Source organism: Entelurus aequoreus, linkage group LG05, assembly GCF_033978785.1.
Source record: "Entelurus aequoreus isolate RoL-2023_Sb linkage group LG05, RoL_Eaeq_v1.1, whole genome shotgun sequence".
Lineage (NCBI taxonomy): Eukaryota > Metazoa > Chordata > Actinopteri > Syngnathiformes > Syngnathidae > Entelurus > Entelurus aequoreus.
The window spans coordinates 62,450,235-62,471,762 of NC_084735.1; the positions used below are offsets into that span (position 1 = coordinate 62,450,235).

General features: G+C 43.7%; 1 protein-coding gene across 2 annotated transcripts; it reads left to right on the plus strand.

Moving 5' to 3' along the window:
- Nucleotides 1–10,441: 10,441 nt before the first annotated feature.
- LOC133650854 (palmitoyltransferase ZDHHC20-B-like) lies at nt 10,442–21,232 on the plus strand. Of its 2 annotated transcripts, none has more exons than XM_062048564.1 (13): nt 10,442–10,643; nt 11,676–11,702; nt 13,017–13,111; nt 16,900–17,020; nt 17,841–17,910; nt 18,054–18,086; nt 19,572–19,692; nt 19,836–19,971; nt 20,074–20,200; nt 20,278–20,364; nt 20,718–20,797; nt 20,867–20,913; nt 20,991–21,232. In XM_062048564.1, the coding sequence occupies exons 1-12, from the start codon at nt 10,526–10,528 to the stop codon at nt 20,908–20,910; spliced, it is 1,059 nt and encodes a 352-aa protein (XP_061904548.1). In that variant the 5' UTR covers nt 10,442–10,525; the 3' UTR covers nt 20,911–20,913; nt 20,991–21,232. The 2 variants fall into 2 exon arrangements, with proteins under 2 accessions (XP_061904548.1, XP_061904547.1); XM_062048563.1 differs by having other exon boundaries at nt 10,444–10,643; nt 20,988–21,232.
- Nucleotides 21,233–21,528: the final 296 nt, after the last annotated feature.

Genomic DNA, 21,528 nt, shown 5'->3' on the forward strand with positions numbered 1-21,528 from the left:
ATGCACAGATCGATGTACATTAGTAAAATCTAAGGCAGTGGTTCTCAACCTTTTTTCAGTGATGTACCCCCTGTGAAATTGTTTTTAATTCAAGTACCCCCTAATCAGAGCAAAGCATTTTTGGTTGAAAAAAAGAGATAAAGAAGTAAAATACAGCACTATGTCATCAGTTTCTGATTTATTAAATTGTATAACAGTGCAAAATATTGCTAATTTGTTGTGGTCTTTCTTGAACTATTTGGAAAAAAAGATATAAAAATAACCAAAAACTTGTTGAAAAATAAACAAGTGATTCATTTATAAATAAAGATTTCTACACATAGAAGTAATCATCAACTTAAAGTGCCCTCTTTGGGGATTGTAATAGAGATCCATCTGGATTCATGAACTTAATTCTAAACATTTCTTCACAAAAAAATAAATCTTTAACATCAATATTTATAGAACATGTCCACAAAAAATCTAGCTGTCAACACTGAATATTGCATTGTGCATTACTGTTACGGCTCAGACCCCTGCCGTCTGTGCGCACCTCGGGACACGCCCACGGGTGCGCACATCCAGGGACGCGCCGCGCGCGTCTCCGCCCTGCAGCAGCCACCAGCTGCAAACACTCACCGGCTATCTGCACACCTGATCCTGATGAGGGCGTGCCGGATAAAGGCAGGGTGGACCCAAGGATCGGCGCGGGAACTTAGTCTTCTCATGGTGAACCTACCCTCCGTCGCCTGGACAGTGAGCTGTGCGTCTCACATTTCCCTGGATCTCCCTCTGGACACTGGCTGCCTCCCTCGATCCTTGACTTCCCTCGCTTGGCTCCCCTCTACCCCTGGACTTCCTCATATCTGTTCAACACTTGGTAACACACACACTTCAGCTAACTACACACATAGTCTTACACCACACACTCTTGTATTCTAGTTCACACTCCATTTCCTTAGTTTAGTTGTATTGTTTATTATTATTATTATATATATATCTATATTGTCTATATATATAATAAATATTTATATATACTTCCCCCTGGTGTATGTTTGCCGTCACCTCCCCTAGTAAACCATTACAGTAAGTTCCCGCCAAATTATATATAAGGACCTGACGGCACAGTTTTTCTTTAGCTCGTCCCCCAGTGACTTTAGCTCCGCCCCCAGTGACATTTTTTTTTCTTCCTCCTTTTTTTCCCCCTTCTCATTATGTCTTTTTCTTTTCAATCCACCCTGGACAATTTTTCTAGCCCACCTCAGCAAAATCTTGGACTGTTTAGCAGTGCTGTAGGGATAGAGGAATTTACCCGCCGCCTGGCCACCCACCTCCCACCCTTAGTGACTGTCCCTCAGTCAGCTGGAAGCGTTTGGCATCCGCTTTCGGAGGGGGGGGGATGGTACTGGTGGCTGTTGGTGGGAGGGCGCAGCTGCAACCAGACAGACTTCCCTCGGCCAGACTTATTCCACCTATTTTTTGTTTTTCCCAGCCACAGCCACCAGCCCCCTGGCTAGCCCCTGAGCTAGCACCAGCCCCCTGGCTAGCCCCTGAGCTAGCACCAGACCCTCGGCTAGCCCCTGAGCTAGCACCAGCCCCTCGGCTAGCCCTTGAGCTAGCACCAGCCCCTCGGCTAGCCCCTGAGCTAGCACCAGCCCCTCGGCTAGCCCCTGAGCTAGCTCCAGCCCCTCGGCTAGCCTCCGAGCTAGCCCCAGCTCCTCTACTAGCCTCCGAGCTAGCCCCAGCCCCTCGACTAGCCTCCGTGTTAGCACCAGCCCTTCGAATAGCCTCCGTGCTAGCACCAGCCCTTCGACTAGCCTCCGAGCTAGCACCAGCCCCTCGGCTAGCCCCTGAGCTAGCACCAGCACCTCGACTAGCCTCTGAGCTAGCGCTAGCCTCCGAGCTAGCACCAGTCCCCAGGAGAGCCCCCGCGTCTCCACCAGCTCCCAGGCTGGCCCTGACCTTCGCCCCTCGTACTGCTGCGCCAACCTCTGCACCTCGGCCTGCAGCGCCGACCTCTGCACCTCGGCCGGCAGCGCCGACCTCTGCACCTCGGCCAGCAGCGCCGACCTCTGCACCTCGGCCAGCAGCACCCACCCCAGCGCCTCGGCTTGATCCTCAGCCGTCCTCCTCGTCTCCGGCGCCGCCTACGTCCGCTGCTTCCACGCCTGCATCGCCGATGACGTCCGCTGCTTCCACGCCTGCATCGCCGATGACGCCCGCATCGCCGATGACGCCCGCTGCTTCCACGCCGCCGATGACGCCCGCTGCTTCCACGGCGCCGATGACGCCCGCTGCTTCCACGGCGCCGATGACGCCCGCGGCTTCCACGCCGCCGATGACGTCCGCTGCTTCCACGCCGCCGATGACGTCCGCTGCTTCCACGCCGCCGATGACGTCCGCTGCTTCCACGCCGCCGACTTCATCCTCTTCGCCTCAGACGTCACCTCCTCGTTTCCGGCAAGACGCACCATGGCGCCACTCGTGTCTGCCTTCCCGACGGCCAAGAGGGCGGCCATTCCTGGGTCGCCCGCCCCGCTGGCCTCAGCCGCCACCAGACTCGTCCCCGGTGGATTCGGGGACACTTGGGCCGGCGACCCACCACCAGTTTGCCCCTCCGCCCTCCCCTGTCTGTTGTTCCTGTTTGGGGGGTTTTACTTCCAGGACATCTGGAATCTGTCCATAGGGGGGGGATACTGTTACGGCTCAGACCCCTGCCGTCTGTGCGCACCTCGGGACACGCCCACGGGTGCGCACATCCAGGGACGCGCCGCGCGCGTCTCCGCCCTGCAGCAGCCACCAGCTGCAAACACTCACCGGCTATCTGCACACCTGATCCTGATGAGGGCGTGCCGGCTAAAGGCAGGGTGGACCCAAGGATCGGCGCGGGAACTTAGTCTTCTCATGGTGAACCTACCCTCCGTCGCCTGGACAGTGAGCTGTGCGTCTCACATTTCCCCGGATCTCCCTCTGGACACTGACTGCCTCCCTCGATCCTTGACTTCCCTCGCTTGGCTCCCCTCTACCCCTGGACTTCCTCATCTCTGTTCAACACTTGGTAACACACACACTTCAGCTAACTACACACATAGTCTTACACCACACACTCTTGTATTCTAGTTCACACTCCATTTCCTTAGTTTAATTTTATTGTTTATTATTATTATTATATATATATCTATATTGTCTATATATATAATAAATATTTGTATATACTTCCCCCTGGTGTATGTTTGCCGTCACCTCCCCTAGTAAACATTACATTTATTTTCACAGTTCTTTTTGACAAGACATTTAAAAAAAATCTCACGTACCCCTTGGCATACCTTCATGTACCCCCAGGGGTACGAGTACCCCCATTTTAGAACCACTGATCTAAGGAATTTGAATTGTCATATCGATTAATTGTTTCACCCCTAATGAGAATGTATAAGTTTACTACGTATGGCACCACCCACCCCATATTCGTATGCGAACAGCCGTAGTTGGTTTAAGTAAAGCGCAATTGAGTGTCATCGTTAATTGCCGTTATTTAATAAGTGATAATACTTAAACATTATGGAAGAAAACACAAAACAATTCAAATCGTAAGAAGTTCATCCTAAAAGGAGTAAATACAATAATCAAATCAGAAGTTTCCAAACTATTTCCACCAACTATAGATATTGGAAATAGCTTGGTAATGAGGTTTTACAACTCATGTGATTAATCACAAAAAAAAAAACCTCATTAATCATGTATACACGCAGATTAATTACTCAGTTTATTTTTGATCATGCATGCACCTTTACCTTAACCGCGGATGGTTACCTGAAAGGCTGAGGTTACCTTTACAGTCAGTGATCAGATCTTTGTGTACGTCAGTGCAAAGGTGTGTGATCACTGGCACATTTCACTTTAAAGGCCTACTGAAATGTTTTTTTTAAATTTAAACGGGAATAGCAGATCCATTCTATGTGTCATACTTGATCATTTCGTGATATTGCCATATTTTTGCTGAAAGGATTTAGTAGAGAAAATCGACGATAAAGTTCGCAACTTTTGCTCGCTGATCAAAAAAACCTTGCCCCTACCGGAAGTAGCGTGACGTCACAAGCGGTAGTGCTGCTCACAATTCCCCGTTGTTTACAATGGAGCGAGAGATATTAGGAGCGAGAAAGTGACGATTACCCCATTAATTTGAGCGAGGATGAAAGATTCGTAGATGAGGAACGTTACAGTGAAGGACTTGAGAGGCAGTGATGGACGTATCTTTTTTCGCTCTGACCGTAACTTAGGTACAAGCTGGCTCATTGGATTCCACACTCTCCTTTTTCTATTGTGGATCACGGATTTGTATTTTAAACCACCTCGGATACTATATCCTCTTGAAAATGAGAGTCGAGAACGCGAAATGGACATTCAGTGCCTCTTATCTCCACGACAATACATCGGCGAAATGCTTTAGCTATGAGCTAACGTGATAGCATCGTGCTTTAACTGCATATAGAAACAAAAAAAATAAACCCCTGACAGGAAGGATAGATAGAAAATCAACAATACTATTAAACCGTGGACATGTAAATACACGGTTAATGCTTTCCAGGCTGGCGAAGGTTAACAATGCTGTGCTAACGACACCATTGAAGCTAACTTAGCAACTTAGCAACCGGACCGCACAGAGCTATGCTAAAAACATTAGCTCTCCACCTACGCCAGCCAGCCCTCATCTGCTCATCAACACCCGTGCTCACCTGCGTTCCAGCGATCGGCAGAAGGACGAAGGACTTCACCCGATGCGTTTGGCGGCCCGGAGACGTAGGAAGTCAAGGTGAGGTCGGCGGCTAGCGCGTCTGCTCTCCAACAAAGTGTTCCTGGTTGTGTTGCTGTAGTCCGCTGCTAATACACCGATCCCACCTACAACTGTCTTCTTTGCAGCCTTCATTGTTCATTAAACAAATTGCAAAAGATGGCCAGAATACTGTGGAATTATGAAATGAAAACAGAGCTTTTTGTATAGGATTCTACGGGGTACCATAACTTCCGTTAAACTGACTTCGTCACGCGCATACGTCATCATACCGCGACGTTTCAGCCGGATATTTCCCGGGAAATTTTAAATGTCACTTTATAAGTTAACCCGGCCGTATTGGCATGTGTTGCAATGTTAAGATTTCATCATTGATATATAAACTATCAGACTGCGTGGTCGGTAATAGTGGGTTTCAGTACGCCTTTAAAATAATCCATGACTGGATTTTTGACAAAACTGAACTAATGAATCACATGCTTTCAAGTAGAACATTTAGAAAATATTCCTGTATGACATTCAGAAAATGAAATTGCATTTGTGTCCAAATATTTGGCTCTTTTTTAAGTTATTTTAAATCATGCAAGCAAGTAATAATCTGTGATTAATCATGATTAATCCAAATTCAGAAGTGTGATTAATCAGATGCAAAAAATAATAATCCGACAGCACTAATTCAAAGACAAAACTTTGTGTGTCGAAGACTTCTATGGAAATACAAGAACTGAGACTCAGATTTCCCTCGCCCGGACGCGGGTCACTGGGGCCCCCCTCTGGAGCCAGGCCCAGAGTTGGGGCACGACGGCGAGCGCCTGGTGGCCGGGCCCGTCCCCATGGGGCCGGGCCGGGCACAGCCCGAAGAGGCAACGTGGATCCCCCCTCCAATGGGCTCACCACCCATAGCAGGAGCCATAGAGGTCGGGTGCAATGTGAGCTGGGCGGCAGCCGAAGGCAGGGCACTTGGCGGTCCGATCCTCGGCTACAGAAGCTAGCTCTTGGGACGTGGAACGTCACCTCGCTGAGGGGGAAGGAGCCTGAGCTAGTGCGCGAGGTGGAGAAGTTCCGGCTAGATATAGTCGGACTCACTTCGACGCACAGCAAGGGCTCCGGAACCAGTTCTCTCGAGTGGGGATGGACTCTCTTCCACTCTGGCGTTGCCGGCAGTGAGAGGCGACGGGCTGGGGGGGCAATTCTTGTTGCCCCCCGGCTCAGAACCTGCATGTTGGAGTTCAACCCGGTGGACGAGAGGGTAGCTTCCCTCCGCCTTCGGGTGGGGTGACGGGTCCTGACTGTTGTTTGCGCTTACGCGCCAAACAGCAGCTCAGAGTACCCACCCTTTTTGGATTCACTCGAGGGAGTACTTGAGGGTGCTCCCCCGGGTGATCCCCTCGTTCTACTGGGGGACTTCAACGCTCATGTTGGCAACGACAGTGAAACCTGGAGAGGCGTGATTGGTAAGAATGGCCGCCCGGATCTGAACCCGAGTGGTGTTTTGTTATTGGACTTTTGTGCCTGTCACGGATTGTCCATAACGAACACCATGTTCAAGCATAAGGGTGTCCATATGTGCACTTGGCACCAGGACACCCTGGGCCGCAGTTCCATGATCGACTTTGTAGTTGTGTCATCGGATTTGCGGCCTCATGTTTTGGACACTCGGGTAAAGAGAGGGGCGGAGCTTTCTACCGATCACCACCTGGTGGTGAGTTGGCTGCGATGGTGGGGGAGGATGCCGGACAGACCTGGCAGGCCCAAACGCATTGTGAGGGTTTGCTGGGAACGTCTGGCAGAGTCTCCTGTCAGAGAGAGTTTCAATTCCCACCTCCGGAAGAACTTTGAACATGTCACGAGGGAGGTGCTGGACATTGAGTCCGAGTGGACCATGTTCCGCACCTCTATTGTCGAGGCGGCTGATTGGAGCTGTGGCCGCAAGGTAGTTGGTGCCTGTCGTGGCGGCAATCCTAGAACCCGTTGGTGGACACCGGCGGTGAGGGATGCCGTCAAGCTGAAGAAGGAGTCCTATCGGGTTCTTTTGGCTCATAGGACTCCTGAGGCAGCGGACAGGTACCGACAGGACAAGCGGTGTGCGGCTTCAGCGGTCGCGGAGACAAAAACTCGGACATGGGAGGAGTTCGGGGAAGCCATGGAAAACGACTTCCGGACGGCTTCGAAGCGATTCTGGACCACCATCCGCCGCCTCAGGAAGGGGAAGCAGTGCACTATCAACACCGTGTATGGTGAGGATGGTGTTCTGCTGACCTCGACTGCGGATGTTGTGGATCGGTGGAGGGAATATTTCGAAGACCTCCTCAATCCCACCAACACGTCTTCCTATGAGGAAGCAGTGCCTGGGGAATCTGTGGTGGGCTCTCCTATTTCTGGGGCTGAAGTTGCTGAGGTAGTTAAAAATCTCCTCGGTGGCAAGGCCCCGGAGGTGGATGAGATCCGCCCGGAGTTCCTTAAGGCTCTGGATGCTGTGGGGCTGTCTTGGTTGACAAGACTCTGCAGCATCGTGTGGACATCGGGGGCGGTACCTCTGGATTGGCAGACCGGGGTGGTGGTTCTTCTCTTTAAGAAGGGGAACCGGAGGGTGTGTTCTAACTATCGTGGGATCACACTCCTTAGCCTTCCCGGTAAGGTCTATTCAGGTGTGCTGGAGAGGAGGCTACGCCGGATAGTCGAACCTCGGATTCAGGAGGAACAGAGTGGTTTTCGTCCTGGTCGTGGAACTGTGGACCAGCTCTATACTCTCGGCAGGGTCCTTGAGGGTGCATGGGAGTTTGCCCAACCAGTCTACATGTGTTTTGTGGACTTGGAGAAGGCAATCGACCGTGTCCCTCGGGAAGTCCTGTGGGGAGTGCTCAGAGAGTATGGGGTATCGGACTGTCTGATTGTGGCGGTCCGCTCCCTGTATGATCAGTGTCAGAGCTTGGTCCGCATTGCCGGCAGTAAGTCGGACACGTTTCCAGTGAGGGTTGGACTCCGCCAAGGCTGCCCTTTGTCACCGATTCTGTTCATAACTTTTATGGACAGAATTTCTAGGCGCAGTCAAGGCGTTGAGGGGATCCGGTTTGGTGGCTGCAGGATTAGGTCTCTGCTTTTTGCAGATGATGTGGTCCTGATGGCTTCATCTGGCCAGGATCTTCAGCTCTCACTGGATCGGTTCGCAGCTGAGTGTGAAGCGACTGGGATGAGAATCAGCACCTCCAAGTCCGAGTCCATGGTTCTCGCCCGGAAAAGGGTGGAGTGCCATCTCCGGGTTGGGGAGGAGATCTTGCCCCAAGTGGAGGAGTTCAAGTACCTCCGAGTCTTGTTCACGAGTGAGGGAAGAGTGGATCGTGAGATCGACAGGCGGATCGGTGCGGCGTCTTCAGTAATGCGGACGCTGTATCGGTCTGTTGTGGTGAAGAAGGAGCTGAACCGCAAGGCAAAGCTCTCAATCTACCGGTCGATCTACGTTCCCATCCTCACCTATGGTCATGAGCTTTGGGTTATGACCGAAAGGACAAGATCACGGGTACAAGCGGCCGAAATGAGTCTCCTCCGCCGGGTGGCGGGTCTCTCCCTTAGAGATAGGGTGAGAAGCTCTGTCATCCGAGAGGAGCTCAAAGTAAAGCCACTGCTCCTCCACATCGAGAGGAGCCAGATGAGGTGGTTCGGGCATCTGGTCAGGATGCCACCCGAACGCCTCCCTAGGGAGGTGTTTAGGGCACGTCCGACCGGTAAGAGGCCACGGGGAAGACCCAGGACACGTTGGGAAGACTATGTCTCCCGACTGGCCTGGGAACGCCTCGGGATCCCCCGGGAAGAGCTGGACGAAGTGGCTGGGGAGAGGGAAGTCTGGGCTTCCCTGCCTAGGCTGCTGCCCCCGCGACCCGACCTCGGATAAGCGGAGGAAGATGGATGGAAGATGGATGGAACTTTGTGTTGTAAGCAACACAGCTTATCATTTTTACTTCGTCATAAAAAAAATTGAATTTTTCTTATTACATAACATATTTGTGGCCATTTTTCATAAATGTTTACAATTATGTTTTTGTTTGATTCTATTTTCACAATATGCTGCAGGCCAACTAAACTTGAGCTATGGGCTGCAAATGGCCCCCCGGGCTACACTTTGGACACGTCTTTGTTCAATAATAACAACTCAGCGCCTGGCATGGCAGCTCCCGCCATCAGTGTGTGAATGTGTGTGTGAATGGGTGAATGTGGAAATACTGTCAAAGCGCTTTGAGTACCTTGAAGGTAGAAAAGCGCTATACAAGTATAACCCATTTATTTATTTATAACTTGCAGGCATTTAGTACAGATAAGGGACGTAGGACGCCTTAACAAAATAAATATGTTTGATTTTCAGAATAAAACACTCCGTGTATAATAATAGGTTATTTACTAGAGATGTCCGACATTATCGGCCGATAAATGCTTTAAAATGTAATATCGGAAATTATCGGTATCGGTTTTCTATTATCGGTATCGGTTTATTTTTATTTTTTTGTTCTTTATTTTTTTTATTAAATCAACATAAAAAACACAAGATACACTTAAAATTAGTGCACCAACCCAAAAAACCTCCTTCCCCATTTACACTTATTCACAATCATTCACACAAAAGGGTTGTTTCTTTCTGTTATTAATATTTCTGGTTCCTACATTATATATCAATAAATATCAATACAGTCTGCAAGGGATACAATCCATAAGCACACATGATTGTGCGTGCTGCTGGTCCACAGTACTAACTTTTAACAGTTAAATTTACTCATTTTCATTAATTACTATAGTTTCTATGTAACTATTTTTATATTGTTTTACTTTCTTTTTTTTTTCAAGAAAATGTTTTTAATTTATTTGTCTTCCATCCATCCATTTCCTACCGCTTATTCCCTTCGGGGTCGCGGGGGGCGCAGGCGCCTAGCTATCTCATCTTATTTTATTTTTAAAAAAAGGACCTTATCGTCACCATACCTGGTTGTCCAAATTAGGCATAATAACGTGTTAATTCCACGACTGTATATATCGGTATCGGTTGATTTCGGTACCTGTTGATATCGGTATCGGTAATTAAGGGTTTGGGCAATATCGGGATATCGGAAATCGGCAAAAAGCCATTATCGGACATCCCTATTTACTTATGTTAAAAAAAACAAAAATTCAGGAAAAAAAGACACACGCAGCAAAACAATGCAAATGCACTCGGCGGAATTTAGGAGACGCAATTGATCAACACAGGCATCATTGCAGCTAATTTGAAAAAAAATAGTGGCCGCTAAAAACTGTTCCGGGATGCAACATAAGTGACCCCTGGCTGCGTATAACAGGTGGATGGGTGACAAGGTTCATAACTTTAGGCTACTTTTCTCGACACTATCGGCAAGAGGCTGTTAACACACTTTTGGCGGTACAGCATTACATTTTAAACTTTAAATCTATCACATAAACAAACAGCTGTATTTACTTAGTATGTCAATTGGTTCTGTTCAACTGTAATGTGTACACGAATACAATATTTTTAAATTAATACATTAATTATTATTTAATCATCATTGTGTTTCCATTTAAATGTTTGTTATTGTTTAAACATTTTATCTAAAATATTTTTTTTAATTTAACGTTTTTTTCCCATTTGCTTTCTGTAGCCACATGAACACTAAAAGTCTCTGCGCATGCTCGACATGTCTGGTACTTGCCGTCTCTACTCGTTCACCAACCCTGGCCGTGAGGTCACTGGCCTCCACAGTCCTTGACAGATTAAAGATGGCGCCCTCGCATACACTGAGGTGCTGCAAGCGTACTATTAACTGGATACCTGTCCTCTTTATCAACCTGGTCGTGGGATGGTCGTACTACGCTTATGTTGTGGAGCTTTGTGTTTGTAAGTAAAGCTATTTTTCTTCTTTCAGTTTTACAAATATAAACATCTAACCCGCTGCCGCCGGGCGGAGATGTGGTTGTTTGACAATTTCCCTGTTGCCAACTTCACTCAACTGTTTGATTGAAATAATTGCACCGTTACAAACTTGACGTGAACATCTCTAATGTTTCGTTCGTTTGTGTTTCAATGTATTATTATATTGTAGTTACTTTTAACAGAAGAGTGACTGTTAGTGGGCAAAGTGAGCTTTAGTTTAGGGTGAGAAGAGGAAGTCTCAGGGTGCCTTTTGTGTAGCTAAAATAGGGGCCATCCCTTTTTGTGTTATTAAATGTGAGATTATTTTAAGTGGGAAAGTAATTACAATTCACATTTTTATTAATTCATTTTCCAAAAAATAGCTATACGACGGCAAACGAGCAGAAATATACCAATCAATAACTAAATAAAGTACACTACGGTCTACTTCCAGACAGCTGACACACATACCTTCAAATGTTCTCCTCTTACAAAACAAAATATTTCATATAATGTTTTTGAGTATGTGTTTTATGAGTACAAACATTTAATTAACCACATGGAAATGGCTTGTAATATATAGTTTATTGTGTATTTTATTAATATACACTTGTCTTTTCCATAAACAACAGAGTCATTGAAATAGCTAAGATTACATTTGTTTGTTAAACAAACAGGCTCAACATTCATTCCAAAGAAAAGGCTTCCTGTTCAAATGTGTTCACTGTCCTTCACTCACAGATGGCACCTTATCTCAGCTGTCAGCGTGGAACGGATGATACCATTATTTGCATGTAGATGTATTTTAGCAGCTGTGGTCAGGCGAGGGGTGCCTCCCTCCTCCTTCAACAAAGCTCTGTCTCATTAGGAAAGGATGGTAGTGGTTGGGGGGGCTGGGTCACTACAAGCCGTGCCAGGCTGCTGCCACATGGCGCCAGGGCAGGGTGGAATGGAAAGTGGGATGTGAATCTATGCTTTCTTGACATGTACTGACTAATATTTTGTCTCTCACTCTAGATACAATCCCCAAAAATGCAGAGCGAAGTAAGTCTTTTGCTTTATTTGTCATGTTGTCATAACTACGGATGGGCGTTTGACAACATTTTGTTCTCCAACAATATTATAATGTTAGTTTGGAATTAGGAACCACTCAGCTTCCTATGGTTGACGTCATGTCAAAAATAGTTGCCTGTTGAACCAAAATGTTGCACTCTATTTAACTTTAATTGCTTCCAGACTAGAATATACCACACAATCGTCTGATCTATTAACAACAAATCGATGCCCATTCTTAGTTGTCACCTCTTATTACAGTACAGTAGTACCTCAATTTATGAGCTTTTAACTTGAAACACTTGCATCTCAAAGCGGTATAGCTCGGATGGTAGAGTGGCCGTGCCATCAACTTGAGGGTTCCAGGTTCGATCCCTGCTTCCGCCATCCTAGTCCCTGCCGTTGTGTCCTTGGCCAAGACACTTTACCCACCTGCTCCCGGTGCCACACACACTGGTTTAAATGTAACTTAAATATTGGGTTTCACTATGTAAAAGCACTTTGAGTCACTAGAGAAAAGTGCTATATAAATATAATTCACAAATCAACATCACCAATTAAATTGAAATCAATTTAATTGATGCTTGCCCCCAAAAACAGCACAATGTAGCATGTCTTTTTAAAAAGAAAAAAAAAGGTTAAATAAGAAATATTGTATAAAACAATCTAATAGAATGTAATATTAGTAACAAGTACAATAGTTTTATGAAGTAATGTAATAATAATATACAGCATTTACTACCTTGGAGAGTGGGCTCCTTCCAGCTGCTTTTCTGTCAAACACTCCTATCCTTATATCACCATATCTACATTTCAATGGATGGATGTCTGCCGTTTGGATATTATTTCAACATCTTTGACTGCCATTAAACTTTTTATGCTTCAGTATGGTGCAGACTAGCAGTGCTACGCTGTAATTGCTTTACCAAGTTGGCTACACGCTCTTTCTTGTTTTTACCAATTTATTTAATTCAATAACTATCATTCGCTTCTTCTCAGCAGTGGTAATTTACACTCCTTTCCTTCCTTCCTTCCCGTGGTTGGAAAACAAAGTTACGTCGACCTTTAGCGATAAGCTAAGGCCACGGTGTAAGACTGGATGGTTTGGGCGGGGTTCACTGTGGCATTTCCAACGACAATAACGGTGGGGATGCTTGTAACTTAAATGTTTGCTTGCAACTTAAAGAATAACAATTAGCCGAGAGACAGCTCTTGCCTCAAAACACTCTCAAGTTAAGGTACCACTGTATTAGCAAATATCACACCAGCTACCAATGTTACGTCACCTTTGCTTTATCTCAACAGTTGGCTACTTGGTCATCTTCCACGTTTTCTTCTTCGTGTTCATATGGTCTTACTGGAAAACTATCTGGACAAGACCAGCTGAACCATCAAAAGCGGTATGCCTGCATACAAGTTTGGTCTTCCAACATAAAATCCTATCTAAGTCTGCACAGTGACCTGCACACAAAAAATTAGTGGACAAACGGTCTATGTTTTGAAACATAGCAGTGCCTTTTCCTGGAATATTTTAATGACCAGCAGGAGGCGACAATTATGATTGTGAAGAAGTTACATGAGTACCATATTTTTTTGCCAAGTCTCCTATAGTCACTGGGTGTGTGGCACACAAAGCAAATTAACACAGTGTTCTCTAATTAGTACCAGGTCAAATTACATTGGTATCAACAGTTGTGGCTGTAGGCAACAGCCTGATGTCAATTTTTTGTTTCATCAAAACGGCAGTTGATGTACTTTTGTATTTAAAGTATCATGAGTGGTCAGAATCCAGCAGCTTTAGCCACCTGTGCATGCGCTTTTAAATGTTGTTTCGCTTCTCATGCATGTTACATTTGCCGTACTGTTGTTATTAATGCTGACTGACCAGTTCGCTCCTTACCACTGTTATGAAATTCTGTGACACTGTTGCTGCTGTGTTGGTGAATCAGAATCAATATATCTACTTGCTGATAGTCAACCATGTAGTCGGATAACGCTTAGGTTTCCTTTCCACTTGCTCATGCACTCCGTCATTATTATAGTGATTATAGTGAAGAAAAAAAAGTTGTTAAAAATCCATAAAATAACACCCTCTCTCCAATTATAACCCACTTCTAGTAGTAACCCTTCGCCCTCTTTACACTTTAGGTAAACAATAAGCAGGTCAAATTTAACAGATTAACAAATAATTACAAAATATATTATATTAATTATGTATAAACTCTGATTAATCACGCAATTTTGTTTTGTTCTTATACCTTAACAGCGAATAGTTGCAGGTCAATGCATACGCCAGTGCAAAGTGTGAGTAAGGTGAATCTGACCTGTGTGCTCAGTGCATACTTGCCAACCTTGAGACCTCCGATTCCGGGGGGTGGGGTTGGGTGGGGCGGGGCGTGGTCGGGGGTGGGGTGGGGGCGTGGTTAAGAGGGGAGGAGTATATTTACAGCTAGAATTCACCAAATCGAGTATTTCATTTATATTTCATATATATATATATTTATATATATATATTTATTTATTTTATTATACATATAAATAAAAGAAATACTTGAATTTCAGTGTTCCGGAGGCTATCCAGTAGATGGCAGTATTGTCCTGTTAAAGAGTGTCACAACATTGCTGTTTACGGCAGACAAACTGCTTTACGGTAGGTGAAAACGTGACTGCTGTTGTTGTGTGTTGTTGCCGCGCTGGGAGGACGTTAATGAACCTGCCTAACAATAAACCCACATAAGAAACCAAGAACTCGCCCTCGATCATTCTACAGTTATAACGTGATTGGGCAGGCACGCTGTTTATATCGTGGGAAAGCGGACGTGAAAACAGACTGTCCCCACTCAGGTCCGCATGGAGCTGGAGGGGTCTTAGCCTCCAGCTCCGGCTGAATTCCGGGAGTTTATCGGGAGAAAATTTCTTCCTGGAGGTTTTCGAGAGAGGCGCTGAATTCCGGGAGTCTCCCGGTAAAACCGGGAGGGTTGGCAAGTATGGCTCAGTAACAAATTTTGCCTTAGGGTGGGATTTAAAATAAAACTGTTGCTAACTTTATAGAAAATAAATAACATGCATCCATGTAAAACAGTAAATATAATGTTTTTTTATTAAAATTCTGTCAATAAAATTTCATTTTCCCAAATATTGGGTTATTTTAAATTATGCAAATAACTGATTCACCGATTAATTGTGTTTTTTCTACAATTTACAAGTGTGATTGATCTGACTGAAAATCTGACAGGACAGCAATAGTATAAATAAACACCCTTGGGAATGATTAGAGAATTTATGGTAGCTCTGTGAATGCTCATCACATTTATAAACATTGATTGATTGATTTATATAATGCAGCCTCTTGTCCATTTTGGAATGTTCCCGTTATATGTTAATGGGGTCATATTATGGATATATTTATATATTTTTTAACATTTAAAACACTTCCTTGTGGTCTACATACTGTAAATGGTGATTCTTTGGTCAATATTTTACATAAATATTTTTTTACAGACCATATTAAAGGCGCTTTTTGACTATCTCTTCAAAATTTGCTGTTTTGTGGGTGCACTTTTTTGACGTGCCTTTACCTCAACTGTCTTCTCACTGTCATCCATGTTGTAATTTTAATGCTGCAATAGGGAGTCTACAGACAGATAGATATGTTAGAACTATATGCTACTTTTGATTAGAAACGGCAACAACAGTCTACCCCACAACAAGAGGATGGAGAAAAAGAAGGAACTTATTGACTAAAGCGTCGGACTACAATAGCAGACTCTCGCAAAGCTCTTCGGTTAAAACTTTACCATATATGGAGATATCTGCTGACAACACCAATTGGTAAAAAGTCTCAAGTTGGGCAAATTCCAAATGGCTCATTTGGAAGAAGTATGAAGGAGGGCAAGATTGTCTTATAAATATCTCCGCCGCGCCTCCATGGTTTGATTTAAATTTTCCGGGACTTATGCAGATCCCAAATACACAAAAACAGGTACCAATAGGATGGAAAAGTTAGTTTTGCATAATAGGACCCCTTTAAAGTGACAACACAGGTGTGGCCACCTTGTGAATGACAAGTCACCACCACCAATACCAAACATTTGCACAAATGGACTCACAATCATGAGAAAATGGGCTTTGTCTGTTCTACTGTAATTTTAGCAGCTTTAGTAACATACTGCAAGGCATCTTAGGATTGCAAGCCATTAAGTTGAATCAAGTTCATTTAGAGCATTGGTGTCAAACTCTGTGTAATTTCACTTGGCCCTTGAGGCGATATCAAATTAACACTAAAGCTGGCCCGCTGATCCTCCCGGGAGTCTTCCAAACGCCAGCCAGCCAGCCAGCCAGCCAGCCATCCAGCCAGCCAGACAAGTCACATAACATGTGCGGCTTCTGCACGCACACACATTAGAATGCAAGGCATACTTCATCAACAGCGATACAGGTTACACTGAGGGTAGCCGAATAAAAAACTTTAACACTGGTAGAAATATACGCCACACTGTGAATCCACACCAAACCAGAACCCTTTGCAGCACTAACTCTTCCGGGACGCTACAAGGTGTGTGTGTGTGTGGGGGGGGGGGGAGTTTGGTGGTAGCGGGGCTGTATTTTGTAGTGTCCCGGAAGAGTTAGTGCTGCAAAGGATTCTGGGTATTTGTTCTGTTGTGTTTATGTTGTGTTACCGTGCGGATGTTCTCCCGAAATGTGTTTGTCATTCTTGTTTGGTGTGGATTCACAGTGTGGCGTACATTTCTAACAGTGTGAAAGTTTTTTATACTGGCACCCTCAGTGTAACCTGTATCGCTGTTGATGAAGTATGCGTTGCATTCGCTAGTGTGTGCGTACAGAAGCCGCACATATCTTGTGACTGGGTCTGAACGATGTTAGAATGGATGAAAAGCGGACGTGACGACAGCTCGTAGAGGACGTTAAAGGTTAATTTGTTCAACCTTGGCCCGTGGCTTTGTTCAGTTTTAAATTTTGGCCCACTCTGTATTTGAGTTTGACACCCCTGATTTAGAGCAACGTTTACAAGGGTTAATACACTAAAAAGCGAGATAACAAACATCCTGTGAACTCGTTTACACATACCGAATTCCTCTCTTAAGTCATTTTTTATGATAGTCTATTAGATCCTGAGAGTAGAGCTTTAGTGTTTTTTATGTATGACTGTCTTTTCTTGCGCTGTCAGTTTACCCTGCCGAGAGCGGAGAAGGAACTGTTCGAAAGAGAAGAGCGAGCTGAGATGCAACAAGAAATTCTAAAGAAAGCGGCGAGAATTTTACCTGTCTACACTCGTACAGCAGGAGGAGGTGAGACTTTTTTTACTGCAGTAATAAAACTTGCTGTATTGTATTTGACTTTCTGTTAGAATTCAAAGAAGCCGCTTAAGATTAGACCACCAGGTCGAGGACATGTGCGAGGTCACAGGAAGTGCAAGCACCTTTTCATCATTAGTCATGATTGCACCAAGTTTGCTCAATATAAGTAGGAGCACAAACTAAACAAAAAAAACAAGCATTCCAACATGATGAAGGTTGTTAAATTGTATATTTTATCTGATGCCACATCATGTTGGCCAGGCAGGTGGCAATGAGAGTCCCTTAAGTGTATCATAACCCCATAGTTAAAATTAAATTAGTTATTGCTATATTGGGTTTTAAATAATATTCTATTGTTAAATATTTGTCTTGTGAATATTATGGGATGACTGTTTAAGTAATTCTGAACAAATCAAAACCAACATTGGTCTATCATGTCTACACATAATGGTTACACATCTGGTCATGCTTTGCGGAAAATGCCACTAAATGTTATGTTTTGGCATGATATATTTGATATTAGATCATTGATAAACATAGAAAGAAAAACTTACTTAAATAATTGCCTTTATGTTCAAGTAATAACAGAACATTATTTTTCATACAAAACCTTTTCCGTTTCAATAATGCTCATACAGCTGGTGTTTTTCTGCTAATGCATAGCAGGATTATTTTTTTCCACAGGAGTACTAATTTGGCTCCGTGGCAAACACCATCGTACAACATGTTTTATCGGGGCGGCTTTGAAATGAAGCATACAAACAGTACACCTGATATCTATTGTATTCTATTTCCTCTTGTCTTTACACAGCCATTCGATACTGTGATCACTGCCAGGTAGTTAAACCTGATCGCTGTCACCACTGTTCCACCTGTGAGACGTAAGTACTCATTATTCTATTGCCTCGTTCTGTTTTGAAATTATACAATTACATCTGTATTCCTATTAATTAGCAGTTTGCACTGTATGTTTAAATAATTTGGTATGCTTTGCTACAACTTCATATATTCCTTATTCTTTAAGGTGTGTGCTCAAAATGGATCATCACTGTCCCTGGTAAAGTAGTTCTTTTTTTTCACATCTTCATTTACAATGGTTTTTTTTCAGATGGAGGTACTATTTCTATAACCAGAAAAGTAATCCATAGCTTACCAGTCTCCACCAAGGTGGAATGATTGTGGTATGCTTATCAACACTAATGACTAATGGCAAATAGCAGTTAAAAACAAAAATTCACATTGTTCCAAAAGTGAAAGTGCATTTTTTTTTTCTTAACTGCCTGTAGTCACCCATGTTTCGTCACTATTAACTTGCACCATCATTTCATAACATTGCATTACTGCAACAATCATGACATTTTGCAATTTTCCAGTTGTTGTTTTTACATTGTTCAAAACATTGAGCTCTATGATGAGAGAAATTGGTGTCTTACATCTGTGTTTTTATTCCTATTCTTTGTTGTTAAATGGAAAACAGTATGGTGTTTTTTTAACCAACTCACTAAAACAAATAAACCAAGGAATAATTCAATATGCCTCTGTTCTGAAATATTTGTAGTTTGTACAAAAAAAAATCGAAATACAAATATATTTACCATTACACTGTATCTAGAGGGGTTTGCATACTCGTTAAGTTGGCCACACTGACCCTTCTTGCTATGTCTTCTTATTTTCTGGCAGACCAGGTGTGTATGAGCTGTATTAAGAAGTAGTGTTATGATTAGTGATGGGCACAGAAACCCCGTTCAATGGTGGCACCGATGCCACAGTAGTAGCCAGACCGATTAAAGAACAAGCTATCGGTGCTTCATTTCGGTGCTAAATAATGTTGTTTTAAGCAACATTTACAAAAGCTTGGCAGTGATATTTTACAAGTAATGTCTTGTAAGTAATGTAACTTCTCAACAGAAGTACACAGAGTTCGACAGCCTTTTTAAATGTATTACTATTAAGTTAATTACCCTTAACACGTCAACAGCAGCCTTCATCTTAACACCGCTAGCACGGTAGCGCTAGGCTGGCTATGAGCCACAACAACAACAAATAGTGCTTCCTCATTATGCACCAATCACAGTTAAAGCGAGCATTCCCAAATCCCCGGAATTATGAGCATCAATATTACAAAATTATTTTTGCAATAATTATGATAATTCACTTTTGGTTGTTATTACTTATTTTAGACAGTATTATGTCGATGTTATTCAATTTATCAATTGAAGTATTTCAATTACTTGAATGTCACAAAATTCCACACAAATAAAATGGTTGGTTTTTGTTTAACCAAAATTTTAGTTTTTCCCTTATTTTAAGTACCGGCATCATTTTTCAAGTACCAATTTGGTACTAGTATTGGTTGAAATGTAAACAATACCCATCCCTTTTGATGCATACTGCCACTTAACCGGTAGTGCCATATTTATTTGCGCCGGTCCAAATTTATTTGTGGTTGTCCGCCACAATTACCGGTAAATTAATCTACCAGTATATTCAGTCTTGCTGTTGTCCCCTTATGTGTGTTTTGTGTCTGTCTTTTTTTCCCCAGGGTAAATAACTGTGTCGGCTTCTCCAACTACAAGTACTTTGTCTTGTTTTTGACATATGCCTCACTCTACTGTGCAGTAATTTGTGCAACAGTCGTCCAATACTTCATCAAATTCTGGACTGTAAGTATAGACACTTTTCAAACTAATCTACAGTGATACTAATCTTGCCTGGATTCTTATGTTCAGTATGTGCCCCCTAAAACTAAATGTTTTGGTATTTTTTTTGAGGATGAATATATAAAATGTCATCTTTCCCTCCATAGAAACAGCTTCCTGACACACATTCAGCCAAATTCCACATATTGTTCCTGTTCTTTGTGGCGGTGCTGTTTTTCATCAGTATCTTATCGCTCCTCAGCTACCACCTCTGGCTTGTAGGCAAGAACAGGACCACCATAGGTAGATTTTGAATTATTCAGTCAGTAACAGTGCTGCTTTTATCCTCTCCAAGGTCACGGCTGATGTCACGGTTCTGCATTTAAACTGCTCTTCTTTTCCCAGAGGCTTTTAGGGCTCCAGTGTTTGCAAATGGTCCAGACAAAAATGGATTTTCACTCGGCTTCAAGCGGAATGTAGCTGAGGTGTTCGGGGATGAAGCAAAATACTTTATATTTCCTGTTTTTTCCAGGTAAAACTTGATCTGTATAAATTAAATATACATGACTACCATGAATGCAAGCTCAGGATATGTCTTTATTCCATCAGTCTGGGGGACGGACATTCATTTGTTACCAGATTGGTGCACATAGATCCTGAACAGGCAAACAGAGTCCTGCAGCAAAATGGCAAAAGGTTATAATTTTATTTATCTATGCATGTTCTCCCCGTGACTGCGTGGTTTCCCTCCGGGTACTCCGGCTTCCTCCCACCTCCAAAGACATGCACCTGGGGATAGGTTGATTGTCAACACTAAATTGGCCCTAGTGAATGAATGCGAGTGTGAATGTTGTCTGTCTAACTGTGTTGGCCCTGTGATGAGGTGGCGACTTGTCCAGGATGTACCCCGCCTTCCGCCCATGTGCAGCTGAGATAGCACCCCCCGCAACCCCATAAGGGACAAGCGGTAGAAAATGGATGGATGGATATTATTATTCATAGTGGAGGTATTTTTTTGCTGTTCATCGCCAATGTCACTTACATTTCAGCCCTTCCATGGAGGAACCAAACCCTAATGTGCTAGCCAATGCTACGCAACACATAGTGGATGAAAACATGAAGAACAATGGTACAGTTAATACATATTTGATTTGAATGTTATTCTGTAAAAAACAATTCTTTATTTTTGCTCTTACAGGTGCCGCCCAGATCGTGTCCGTGGCCATGGAAAGAGAGCAATAGAAGGTATATAAAATGAGATAATTAGTGTGATATCTTTTTTCGTTTGTTTCTAATATAAAATCTTGTTGCTGATCTAGCAGGTCATATCAGGCACAACAGCAGACCTCACACGCTGCCTTGACCATCAGCACATCCCCGGAAGCCGTCACCTCTCCTAAGATAGGATTGAACTGTCTCATTGCCCTTTTTTTTATTTAACGACCTTGCCACACTGCCAATACTGCTCTAAACGTGTGCAGTAGCAGTCCATAATTGATGCACAAGTTTTGTATTTTGTTGTGGTCCAAATAAATTAACAGCTCACTGTTAGTGCTTTACGCTACCAGTCAGTGTGTGTTTTTAACTGCACTGAGTAATTGCATACTACTTAGTATTATACTAGCAAAGCATTGACAATTACATCTTGTTTGCCTCAGTCAGACTTCTTCATTTCTTATTACTGGATCAGGAGTGAGGACCACTGCCAACAGTATGTGCAATATGTCTGACAGGATTCAGCATAGTAACGTCACTTTTTATCTGGTTTCAGTTTACATCAAATGATTTTTATGTTTACAGTGTCAAATTATGTATTTTTATACATATTTATATATATATGTATATATCAATGACGTACAC